Consider the following 13,821-nt stretch of genomic DNA (forward strand, 5'->3'; position numbering starts at 1 on the left):
TTAGAAAAATCTTAGAAAGATTGGTCTCATCAGATGGTCCGGTGCAGATAAGTTTGCACTCATCGGAGCATTATGTCCAGATGCTAATAACCTCACTAGATAGTCCGGTGAATAGGACATGAACTTATCGGAGTTTCTAACAAAGGGGGGGAAGGCTCGAAGGAGGCAGATAATGTCGCTGAAGGGTAGTCTAACACATGTACCAATAGACACGTGTAGCGAGTATAATACCTTAAGAATATTTTGGGAATATTCTTAGGGATAGTTGAGAACATTCTTAGAGATAGAGACACTAATGTAATGTGAACTTGAGTGGTTAAAGTATGATTATAAATATCCTCACCCTATTGTGTGATGCAATGGACAATTAAGATACCACAAAATACTAGTTCATTTGTGGTTTAAGTCCCAACAAAAACCCTTCATTCCAAACATGCCTTAATGTGTTTATCAGTTTTGGCCGTATAATATTCTTAGCTCCGCTGGGTTAATTTGACAAAAAGGTGAAAAATGGCAGTGGTACACATGCTAGTTCCCTCGATGAGCCCAATTATACAAAATGTAATCATGGGCGGACCCAACATACAAAGAGTGGGGGTACAGGGCCCATTCAAATTCTTATTTTTCAGAGAACTTTAGTGAATTTAGTATATTTTTTAAGTTACAAAGGCTCAATCACTATTATGGTCCTGCTTAATTTTTTAGGCTGGGTCCACCCCTGAATGTAATCTAACGTAGTATTGGGTTTAAGGTCTGCTTGAACCACATGATTTTTTCTTGATTATTGTGAGAATTGAACTAATTTCTCTGTAATTCATATGAAATTAATGTGTTCCAAACAGACCATAAAAGGAGATTTTTTTTAAATCAAATGTTTGCAAAGCTTCACTTTTAAAAAAACTCAAAGGGGGTGTGCTTCTAGAAATATATAGTCATGTCTAGAAATAGGCAAAATTGACTACATACCTAGATTATGGGCACTTGCTGAAGGAGTGCATATGGCTGTGTTTGGTCAGACCGAGGCTGTTTTTAGGCTGAAAAGTTGGCTTCTAGTTGATAGCTGATGACTTTTTGCTATTAACTTTTGCAATAAATTTTTAACTTCTCAGCACGCTAAAAGTCAGAAAAGCTCATGTTAACAAACTTCTCAACTTTCAGTTCATTTCATTAGAAGCTAGCTTTTCAAAAATCAACTTCTTAGCAGCTTGTTTGGTTGGGCTTCTGACTTCTGAGAAGCAAAAATCAGGAAAACCCCAACCAAACAGGGCCCATGTGTGGCCACTCCTTGAAGTGATGAAATCATGTTCATTTGCAATTTGCGCTAGCTATATCTCACATCACTTCTTTAAGCAATAAATGATCTATTAAAAAGTTTTTAAATAAGGAGAAAAAATTGCCTAGGATACATGTCTTATGCAGCTTGCCCTAATTGGGCGTGTAGTGGTGACCATCTTTACACCGTTTACCATGGGTTCGGCGGCAGACATTTCCTCGCCAAGTACTGCCCCTGCCGAAGAGAGGAAAAGAGAAAAACTAACACGAAAAAAAGGAGAGGAGAAATTGCCTAGCACATGTGTCATGCGCCTGCAAAATCATCATCATCATCAGAGCTGTTGTAGCTGAGTTTTTGAAATCCAAAATTTGGCGCACCATGCCACCAGCACACGAGCTACTTCGTGCTTTGCGTGCTCGGTCACCCATTTGAGCGCAGCCGCGCCTGTTAGCTATGCAGTATGGGACTAACAAAACGAAAATATGCGAGCGCGTCCTCTATCCTTTACCATTTCTCGTTCGGACGGCTGAGCCAAAAACACACCGTGAGCTGCAGCAACAAAATGCATCGGCTGAAAAACTAGATCCGTAACTTGTAACCATTTTTTAAGTATTTAAATGGATTTAAATAGAAAAATATTCAACTACAAAATTATATACCTTGTTGTTGGTACAATTTTCACAAAATTTATGAATTTTTTCATCCAAGATCATATAGAAAACTTATATGTAGGACACAAGACATGTCAGTATGCGAAGTGACTTCAGACCCAATGTCAAGTAAGATGTCGGTATGTAGAGTGCCGATGTATACTTATTTATGCAAATATTGGATTTTAACTATTATTTTTGTAATTATCCAATAAAATAATATTATTTAAAAAAACTCACCAAAAATATGAGAAACCATGTGTTACCGGCATTTTTAAAACCCTCTTCTTAATGGTTTTCGAGGTCCACTTGATGACTTGAGGGCATTTCATCAAACACCTACATGGTTTAAAAAATTAAAAATAAGATTTTACATAGCAGTTGGATCTGTGGCGATTGCGGCTGAGGAAGATATGTGGTGGCCGATGCATCACAAACTGGTGACAATGGTGATGCCTCACAAAGACGGCAGCAGGCAGGCGTCGTGTGTACTACCACACGACGGATGGCATGGTGATTGTGGAAGGGGGCAGGGCGGCTCCAGGGTGGCTGTGACGCCTCGCGATGACAACGATGGGCATGCAGCTACAATGTGGACTGCCACACGACGACGGGTGTGGTGTCGGCTATGGAAGGGATCAAGGCAATGAGTGCATGCCTGGAGGGAATCAGGGCGGGTTGAGGATGGTAGTAGGTGGATGCGACGTGGATTTTAGGAGAATCGATAGGCAGCGGACATGAAGGAAGGGAAGGGGTGGAGGGGATAGAGGATTGGGATGGCTTGTTCGCTGATTTTAGGGGAATATTTCCTAACAAAGCGTAGCATGTTTATGCCACTTACCATAGTTTTAGGGGAACAGGTCTTTATTAATTGATCTCATGATTTTAGGGGAAACATATACATGATTTGGACCATAATATGATGGATGCTTCACAAAGTTCCTGCTAAACTCATGCTTTTTATATTACTAACATCTGCACACGTGTTTCACACATATGGAATCAATCGAGGATATAGCAATATAGAGGGAAAATTCCTTATTTGCCATCGGAAAAACATCCCTCTTCCCTCTATGTCATTCCAAGAAACGAATTTCCTTATTTGTCACCTGTTTCATTTTTTTTTTCCTTCCATACCACTCTATTAGCCTTTCTATCAGTTCTACCAACGAAATTCACTGTTCATATGTACTGTTCATATACACAGTAGTTTTCTGTTTTAAAAAATAAGTGGTCTTCTGTTTTTTTTCAAAAATTCTAGAACTTTTTGTACGTCTTTCATAATCTACGTGCAACCTATTTTAATTAGATTCATCCAAAAAATCTGTGTAGAATTCAAACTAAAATTCTCTAAAAAAAACTACTTTTATAACTTTTAACAATTGTTATGACTTCAAATAAAATCCTAAAAACCTAGAAAAATTTACCAATATTTTTTATGTGATGGAAAAACTTCTAAAATTATTTCTGGCCTTATGTTATATGGTGAAAAAGTGACTTCCAAAATGGGGTATTACAGAGGAACTCACTTTTTTACCATATAACATAGGGTTGTAAATAATTTTAGAAATTAGTCCATCACATAAGAAGAATGTTATTAAATTTTCCCATTTTTTGGGATTTTATTTAAGTTCCTAACAATTGTTAGAAATTATAAAATTAGCCTTTTTAGAGAATTTTAGTTTAAATTCTACACAAGCTTTTTGTGTGAATCCGATTAAAATAAGTTTCACATGGATTATATAACACGTACAAAAGGTTCTAGGATTTTTAGAGGAACAGAAGGTGTCTGATTTTTGAAGAAATAGAAAACCATTGTGTGTGTGAACAATACTAATGAATAGAATTGGTAAACATGCTAACAGAGTGGTATGGAAGGAACGAAAAATGAAACTGACGGCAGTGGAGTGTCATAGAGGGAAGAAGGATGTCTTTCGATGGCAAATAAGGAATTTTTCTATATATAGAAGTTAAATATTAGATGTTTATGTATGAAAGATAAATAATATGAGATTAAATGTACTTTAAAATATATGAAATGTAAATATTGGACGTCTAGATATATAAGGTAATTAATATGAGATTAAATATATTTTTGGAAGGAGAAACGGAGAGAATTTATGTACGGTGATCATTAGATCATCTCGAATGGACAGTGGTAACCGGTCAATTATACCATAACTCATATATTTTATAATAGTTATAGAAGTATAGATATAGATGTGTTGAATTAGAGAAGAGGAGAGATGAACACATATGTTGCCGTACACTTCTGAAAAGGAAACACAAAGCTTTGAATTAATCTTTAGACTTTAGAATCCTTCGCTATATGAATTCTGAGTCTCACTCCTACAACCATATGGCTCCAGAATAATAATTTCTATATTATTCCAATCTTAAAATTTCCAATAAGAATCCTTCATTTCAAACAAACCATAAAGGAGAATTTTTTTACATCAATTGTTTGCAAAGCTTCACGTTTAAGAAAACTATAAGAGTCGTTCTACTATAATTAACTAGTCATGTCTAGAAATATGCAAAATTGACTACGTACCTAGATTATAGGCACTTGCTGAAGGACTGCATATGTGTGGCCACTTCTTGAAGTGGTGAAATCATATTCATTTGCTATTTGCGCTAGCTATATCTCACATCATTTCTTTAAAAAATAATCTATAAAAAACTTAAATAAGGAGAAAAAAATTGCCTAGCATGCATGTCGCAAGCGACTTGCCCTTGATGGGCTCGTGTAGTGGTCACCATCTTTAAACCGTTTACCATGGGTTTGAATTGCTAAGGGTGCATGCCACACGCGGCCACCGGTTGATGGGGTTACCCGGATGTGTTTTGAGGAGGGAACGACGTGGTTAGCTTCTCGATGTGGCACTAAAAATACATCATCTTCTCGGCGGCAGGCGTTACTACGTTAGCGACTTACAAGTTTTCGGTTGTTGTGTGTCACACCCGGTTTTTCAAAAGAATTATCAAGTAGGATTCACGTATATGTTAGGATCAGTTTTATCATACATACGGTGATATTATAAGTGATATACAGTTCTATATTGAAAAAAACAATTTTATTGAAATGATTACCAGAATTTTAAACAGCAGCGGAAGAACAAGAGGGAACTCCGACGAAAGTTTCAAGGCACACCACAAGCAATTGACTGAGGGCAACGTGACCCAGGATGCTCCATCTTCATATAGCCTTCAGCTTCCTTGATCAACACTTAGACTTCTCCCACTGAGTAACATTTATTATTGGAAACAACAAGTGTGAGTACATATTGTACTCCGCAAATATAGGAATGTATGACATGAGGGCTTAAATCAAGAAATGGTTAGACATTGGTTAACTCCACTAAAAAACCTTAACCTATGACTCCAACCATCCTATTTACTAATTGTGAGAACACAACTAAACAAGAGAAACAGCTCATCGGATTCCATCCGACTACCAAAACTCACCAAGTAATTCCATTACCTGATTACCTGACCAACCAAACTAAAACTCTGATCCCAACTAATCAAGAAGAAGTCCAAGTCACTCTTGACCGTGAGCACGGCTGATCGATCAGATTTATACTTTGCAGAGTTTGCCCATCTTTCCCCATGGGTCGTGATTTCTTCACCCGCATTACCAGATGACAGTCTTCATGCTGCCGTGTTGATCAGGCACTTACACACTCTTGAGGTGTGCGCTAGGAGATCACTACAAGCATCCACTGAGGTTTCACCGCTAACAGACGATTACATCGTTGCAGAAACCCCCTCTTGTGCCACTCAACCGTCCAAATGGTGCTCACGGAACTGGAGGGTAGCTAATTCATTGGCCAGGTCGTACCCATATAGGCCACGTGGATGGTTGCGGTTTTAGCTTGGTTACATGTTCAAGAATCGGTCCTTAGGATCCCACACAGGAACAATCACAAACCTGCTGTGCAGCACCACCTCAAACCAACCATCCAGTTAGGATCCATATACTATGTTGCTACAAAAGATTACCACTCTCGATCATGTTGCATAGACATTAATCAAGTTTAACTCATAAACCAACCATGACAGCGACTAGCATATCTACCCTTATTCCCATGACTCTTTCAACGACGACAAGGATAATCAGATAATTACTAGTAAACCCTAATCATAGGTTTCCAATTTTAGATAAGCATGCATGAAGGATAAACAACTAACATATAAATACTAAAATAGGTGCAAAATGAGGAAGGACACTTGCCTGGCTACTGCTCAGTTATCTTCATAAACTCGGTTCTGGCATATCTTGAAGTATCGACCTTGTAGCTCATCGATTCTCTAGAAACACCATATTCTGCTCACAAGATCTACCAACAAAAGAGAAAGCACAAAACAACTAAAAAACAATACACCAAACAGAGACAACACATTATAAAAAAACTATGGTTGGATAGGGTACGGTTTTAAAAGAATTTGGGCACAAGAACCGCTCAAATCAGAGTCCAGACGGAGAAGAACAGGTTCTCGGAAGATTAAATTAGGGTTGAAGAAAAAGGAGCCAAAATATTTCCTGAAAATATTCTCGACCAATTATTTGATGAAGGAAAACCCTAACTAACAATTGGAATAGAGTGGAACAAGGCGATGGCTGGCGGTGGGCTCTCAGCGTCGCCGGTGATGGAGGACACGGATGACGACGATGACGGTCACTGATGTCGACGTCGGCAGCAGTGAGTTCCAACAAATTGAGGAGAGCATGGTGTAGAACGCGATAAGGCAAGCTCAGTTTTATGGTTGGTCTTAGCAGCGGTGTTCTGAGGTAGCAGCAAAATAGCGACGAATGCTCCCAGGTTCGGTGGTGACCGCGCACAGACACATCAAAGAAGGCGTGCGCGTTCTCGGAGATTGGCAGTGATATTCAAGAAATGGTTTGAATAGAATTATTCATATTTTCTGGAACACGGTTTTGCAGAGATGGTTTGGATAGGGCTTCACCTGAGAAGGAGATCGATTGGTTGGAACTTTGGCGAGATTGTGCAACGACGTTAGAAGTTGGGATTGCGCTCCTGGTGGCGTCACTGCAGATGCAGGGGAACCCTCAATTTGACGCATAGAAGATGTGACACACCGTGACATGGTTGATGCATCTAAATGGCTCCTGGATTGACAGGGAGCACGAATGCATTCCAGGTGCACGCGCAAAACACTCACAGATAAGGGGGCAGCGGCATAGCGACCACAAAATTGTTGGCGTCGATGCTCTTCTGGCTGAACCGCTTTTAGGGATTGTTGAGGACAACTAGGGGCACATATTAGGGAAAGGGATCGGTGATTGGAGCTCCGGTCCGTCGGGGAACGTGGCTGACATTCTAGGTACGCAGGACGTGTGCGCCACTGGGCAGCAGGGATTGCGACATCGAGAACGGGAGCTCTGCTGTAGCTATGGACAAATTGATTTTTGGAGGATGTAGAGGACTAGCAGGGGCACGTCTTGGCCAAAGGACTCATGTATTGGAGTGCTAGTTCACCGAGGAACGCGATCTGAACCCGCGCTGCACGTGTAGAACTCCAGACTAGGTAGCCGGCATGACGATCGTGATCCTAGTGGTGTCGGGGCTCTAATGGCCAAACGGGTTAGTGAGAGTGTGTGGGACATCCAGGGGCACGTGCTGGTCAATAGGCGCGGTGATCCGACCTCAGATCAATCGGGGAACGCCAATGCCAATCGGCGGCTGCGCAACTGTCTGCAATGGCGATGGCTGTGGCGGCGCAGCGAGGGCTTTGGCCGGGCTCGGGGTTCAGTTAGGGATCAAAAATGGTGTACATACAGGGGAAAAGAGGAGTGGAAGAGGCTGGGCTATTTCCTCACCTTGTTGCGACGATCGGTGAAGAAGAATTCGTGGATACGACGATGGCACCGGCGGCGACGGTATGTGGCACCGGTGGCACAGCGGTGCTGTCCAGTGAACAGGGGTATGAAGAGGATCCTCGGCGGTGTTGACGACATGCTGTAGCGCCGTGACATTGTCGACGGTGGTGGGGCGACGAGGCAGCTCCTCCATGGGTGATGACTTGTCTGAACGGCGGCAAACGACGGTGGCAGCAATGCACGGGTAGGGCAGCAGCTGTGGATATGATTTGGGAGGAATGGGAAGGGGCAAGGGAGGGTGTGGAGCTCCTCTTGATGGCTTGGGTGATGCTGGACATGAAAGGAAAGAGGAAGAAGCTGGAGTTGGAAGACGAAATGAATGGCTCAGGAAGATGAAATGAATAGCTCTGGTTCAAGGACAATAACTTCACAGTTACAACTCTAAATTGGACGTTTTCGAACTCTATCTTATAGTACTCGAAAAGATCTACAACTTTAGTATTCATTGAAATTTCTGGAAATGCCATCTTCATTTACAAAACTGTGCCAAAAAAAACCTGTTTGAATTCAGCCTTAACTGCATAACACTAATCTCAGGGGCAATAACTTCTAGATACATTATCCAAATGGAGACTTCATAGGTACAAATCTAAGCTATCGACGAGACCTACAATTTTGGTATTGTCAAGATTTGCATTAGTAGCTGTCTTGAACTCCGAAACTTCGTGAGAAGACGAGGCTAGCGATGAGAAGTAACTAGCAGCCGGCTTCAATTGCCATTATAACCATTAAAGACATTTAGAGCAAAGTTTTTGATCTTGAATTGAGGGGAGAAAAGAGGGGATTGATGTTTGGGATTGAATGAAGAAATGATAGGGGAGTGCAAGTGCCATGGAGATGGTTAGCTGGGCGGCCATGTGCGGCGAGGTTGGGCGGCGGAAAATTATCGGCGGCAGCAGCGCTCCGGTGTGGTGTGGCCGTCCTGCTAGCAATCCGATGTGATGCAAGGTTGATGGCATATTTTCGGTTTGAGCCAGAGACTAGAGAGAGAAAAAAAACATTAAGGAAAGGCAGGGCACGTTGGGTAGGATCAAAAGTACGCGAGAGGAGATTGTCAATAGATGATTTTTGGATGATATGAAAAAAAATGGTACAAGGATTTATCCAACCTTGAAATTCCTTAACCTATTCTAATATTTTATAAATACATTTTTCATCACAGAAAACAAATTCTTTTGAAACTCTAAACAAATTTTTTTGAAAAAGTTTTCAAATTTCAGGAAAAATGCTATTTTATTGTTTTAAAATGCTCGCAACCCAAAATAGAAATTTTGGGGTATAACATTGTGTGGTTAGGCCGTTGGACCCCATGGAGGCCCGTTCCGTATCCGGCCCGGAGGGCATTATGGTATGTTTGGTTGATGTTTAAGGCTAATCACGTCGTAAATGGTTAGATAATTATTTGATTGATTTTGTAACTGTTAATCTTATGGTCTACATATTATACACTTGATTTTTAAATTAACTTTATCATATTTGTGACTAAGAATTTATTAAGAATATTTTTATAATAAACTATACTTGACTAATCTTATTTGTGAAACAGACATGCCTTTAGTCTCGGCGTTTCATCGTCAAAGTACTGCTGCCCCTCCTGAATAGGAAAAAAGAAAAGAAAAGAAGAGGGAATTGCATGCAGTCAGACCCAGCTGGCTTTGAGTTCAAGTTCCACCAGCACACAAGCTTCCTCGTGCTCTGCACCCGATTTGAGCATAGCCGCGCCTCCGTAGCTATTCAGTACGGGACTGAACTAAGTGTGTGTTTATTCTAGTGAGGATTGTAAAAAACAATTTATATATTACGGATAGTAAGAAGTTGTATTGTTTAACAATCTAAATTGTAGATTGAAAAGATAGGTGAAAGTCAGATCGCTGGATTGTTATAATTTTGAGATTGGATTGTAACGATTTAGTTTTTATCATCTAGCTGTTTATTTCAGCTTGCAAATTATGATCATAATCTAATTTTTATAATACATCTATTTATTTCAACTTCCAGATTATAATCATAATTTAACTTTTATAATACAAAACAAACAGGCATAAAGGGAAACACTCAAACACCCACGCGTTCCATTTTAGTTCGGCTTTGGTCCAGTTCTAAGAAGTGGCGGCCCGTTTGGCTTTGGTCGGCAATCTACACTGAGTTAAGGTGCCTCTCTCATCCAGCAGGATCTGTAATCCCCTTGGAAACAGGAATTAATCTTTGCGAAGTCTGAACGTAAACATAGATAACATGTATGTGCGTTTTATTCAATGAACAAAACGGGGGATACCTTTTCTTTGCTTTACATTCTTCTGCAAGAATTATTTTCAAACCGTACAAGTACAATCTGACGTCAAACATGTTGTAGTATTTTGATGAATTAATGGAGCTGCAGACATGTTGCTCGATCCAATTCCGTACGTAGTTTCTGCTTCCTTACTGTTACTATCGTAATTCTGAGCAGGGATGAAACTAGGCTTTCGATGCCGCGAATATTAATTTCTTCTGCAGAGGTGCAGGAACGCGGCCACGATCAGAGCAGCCTTCAGCTTGACACTCCATGGGATGCCGTAGCTTCCCTTGCCCACGAGTCCCCTCACAAACGGCAAGAAGCACAGCACCAGCCAGCCGCAGCATACGAACTCCCCGACGCCCGGGCCACCGGGCACGCCTTCCGCCGCGCCGACGAGCGCCCGCCATGCTCCGACGGCGATCGCGACGATGTTCAAGATTGTGAGCGCTGTCACGGGGATGAACACCGGCGACGAGTCAAAGGTGAACCGCCCGGGGTCGGCGTCGTTGGCACTGGCGTCGCCGTCGGGTGTGCTCTGGTCCTTGCGGGTGACCTCGAACACCGTCTCGGAGAGGCCCAGGGTCTTGAGGAGCACGGTGAGGAACGCGAGGAGCCAGGCGGAGGCTGAGACGATCCGCTGCATCCTGTGGTTGTTCCACCAGGCGCGGGCCGAGAGCCGGCAGTCCATGTACTCCATGAGGTAGTATAGGTTGAAGGTCAAGAATAGGGCTAACGGGACGATGAAACCAGGTTCTGATGCCTGCAGAAGAACACCAAAAGTTCAGACGAGCGATGTCCAAAATGTCCGTGAAGAACTTATTTATGCAATGCAATTAGTATTGCAAGGCTAATTTACCAATGGAAGGTTTTGAAGTAGTCGGTGGTCACATAAGGATCAAGTCTTCAAATACGAGGGAGAATTGAAAATAATCGAAGTTGCAGCTAAAAGCAATGTGTTTATGGCAGAAGGCTACCTTTGGCAAAAAAGATCTGTTTGCAAGGAGGCAGTAAGGTCCCAGCAGCGCATAGCAGAGCTCAAAAGACGCTCTTACCGGCCAAATGTAGAGGACCAGGTAACCAAGGCATTGCCGGAACTCGAGATGCTTGAAGATAGAGAGAAGGAACGGGTTATTGCGGCTTAGGAATATCTCCAAAAGGCCTGTTGCCCATCTCTTGTACTGGGTTAAGCTGGCCGGCCCTCCGGTCGGTGCGCTACCTAGGAACGCCGGCGGGTCCGTTTCCAAGAGTGCCGATCTCCAGCCAGCAGCATGGATGCGCTGCCCGGTAAGAATGTCCTCCGTCACCGACCCATAAACCCAGCCAACCTGCAAAGACATTGTGATATACTGTAGCGAAACCTGCAAAGACATTGTACTGCTGCACTGTACTGTAGCAACCTGCAAAACGTTGTGGACAACGGTAGTGGTAAATACCTCCTGACCCCAACATGTGCCGATCTCATAGTTGCTGGCAGACACCTCCTTTGCCACCTCGATGCGACTCGATATATCTACCATTGGCGCTGCTGCGAGCACGTCTTCAGAAATGACACTCCTAGCTGATTCTATCAATTGTTTTGAACCGCCAAATTTCATCTGCAGCTCCTTGTAAGACGGTGAACCTGACAAAGTACAACTAGTTGTGTAAGGGCATGAACTGAATGGAAATTCATCAGGGCTAACAGTCACTCCTGGCAGCTACATATAAGTTTGTGCGCTGATTTCACCTTTTGTCCTTCTGGGTTTGTCATCTGTGGTGGAGTCCGGTGGCAAGCCGTAAATGACTTTCCTTCGGTGAAAGCAACCCGTCCCACCGTAGAACATGCCCTGAAGTCCGGCGATTCCAAATCCAAGTTTCTAAACCCACCAGCACAGAAACTATTTGTCAGTAACAACTAAGAGTAATCTTGGTTTGGTTCTGCACATAAAAAGTTAGTAAGATGCAGAACGACAATTAGTGTCAATAATACTCTGATACTTCCATCTGTACCTTAAATATAACCTCCATCTGATTCCCAAAAGGATCATCCTTGAGGGCGCCGTAGAATCTCTGCGGCGCCTGCACGAACCCGCTGTGGACCTCGCCATCGAACCCCAGCAGGAGGCACATGCCGTGAAGCACGACCTGCGGGTTGTTTGCGAACATGTCGCAATCCACGTTCAGCATGAAGGGCGCGTTGGTCAGCAAGGCGGACACCCTTGTCTGCACCAGGGAATGGTCAGTATTCACTAGCAAGCACTTGTCTGAACCTCTGTGGCACTGAACTGCTGTGACTGAGTACCAGAACACTGACCAGGACATTCATGGCCCCGGCCTTGAAGTGGTGGCGGTATCTGGGGCTCTTTTCCCTTGAGATGTAGATGAGACTCGGGAACCCTTCTCCTGCCCTGCTCTTGCTGTTGTCCCACAGGACCTGGAATCCCTCACCAAAAACAGACCAAAATTATCACAAGTTTGTGCACAATGAGACAATTACAGACTAGCAGACAGAAACATATGTTTCACAAATATTTTGACAGCTAATCGTTACGTCTAGTTATTCATGTAATTAAACAGCTTCGTCTCAACCTTGACTATTGTCGGGTGGTTCGTGCGCTCAGCACCCAAGAACTCAGCGAACTCGCCGTTGCCGCGCCGCACGAGGGAGCCCTCGTCGACGTTCTTGATCCGGCTGACCAGCTTCTCATACTCGCTCTGCAGCAACACCACGAAAATGGCCATGAACACAGGATCAGACACTGCGCGAGTGTAACTGATATGCACAACGAGTGCATCAACGCCGAGTAGCTAACCTTCATGGATGTCCATTCGGCCAAGAGCTCGTGACTGGCCGCGCCGTAATCCGGCCCCGAGGAGAAGTAGACGAAGGGGACCCTGACCCCGACGACGTGCCTCCTGCAGAACGGCACCCAGAGCTTGGCAAACTCCGCGGCCTCGCGCAAAGCGTAGCACGTCACCGGCGAGCAGCCGTCGTCGGAGACGTAGCACGCCAGCTTGCCGGCCGGGTAGTCCACCGCGAGCAGTGAGAGCACCGTGTTCACCGTCACCACCGGTGGCTCCAGCTTCGGGTCCGCCGTCGTCACGAACATGTCCACCGCCGGCAGCTCGTCGATCCTAGCAACGCAATCAACACGTTGAATCGAAGTAGGAAAAAAAGAAGGAACATTTTTTGGACAGAGTTGCACGAATTCCTAGGAGACATGGACAAGAACAGGTCGCGGTGCTACCTCTCGGAGAGGCGTTCGGGGTGCGTGTCGAACAGGACGGGGTTCCACTTGCCGTTCATGTTGAGGAGCCACACGAGCGTGAACCACGACTCGCAGACAAGCGCGGTGAGCCAGCACGGCGGCGCAGCGCCGCTGGCTAGAGAGGCGGTGCGGCTGGCGAGGAGGGCAAGGAGGAGGGAGAGAACGACGAGGTCGGCCAGCTTCCACGCCGTGCGGCCAATGGGAACCCTCTCCTGCAGCTGCAGCTTCTTGGCGCTGGCCATGGCTGCGTCGAGAAGACACTCTTGGAGTTGGTCACTCAGCGCAGCAGTCAGCAGGCAGTAGCACGCCCAGAACCGCAAGCGAACACCCAACCAGCACCGGTGATTATATAGAGACGCACACTATGTTAAGTTACACGGTACATCGTTAATCTCCGTTTGGCATTGCAGTAGTTTTTTTCAAAAAAACATTTCTTCCTGGTTTTGGATACAACGGTAAATTGAAAA

At 43.8% G+C, this 13,821-nt stretch overlaps 1 protein-coding gene across 1 annotated transcript; it reads right to left on the minus strand.

The window, feature by feature from the left end:
- Window positions 1-10,055: 10,055 nt before the first annotated feature.
- On the minus strand, window positions 10,056-13,689 carry LOC133924220 (cellulose synthase-like protein H1). Its single transcript, XM_062369666.1, has 9 exons — window positions 13,334-13,689; window positions 12,899-13,220; window positions 12,675-12,800; window positions 12,400-12,519; window positions 12,096-12,308; window positions 11,833-11,962; window positions 11,540-11,727; window positions 11,081-11,431; window positions 10,056-10,866 (listed from the first exon to the last, which is right to left on the minus strand). Exons 1-9 carry the CDS (start codon window positions 13,594-13,596, stop codon window positions 10,309-10,311), a joined length of 2,271 nt encoding a protein of 756 aa, XP_062225650.1. The 5' UTR covers window positions 13,597-13,689; the 3' UTR covers window positions 10,056-10,308.
- Window positions 13,690-13,821: the final 132 nt, after the last annotated feature.

This window comes from Phragmites australis, chromosome 7, assembly GCF_958298935.1.
Source record: "Phragmites australis chromosome 7, lpPhrAust1.1, whole genome shotgun sequence".
Classification (NCBI taxonomy): Eukaryota; Viridiplantae; Streptophyta; class Magnoliopsida; order Poales; family Poaceae; genus Phragmites; species Phragmites australis.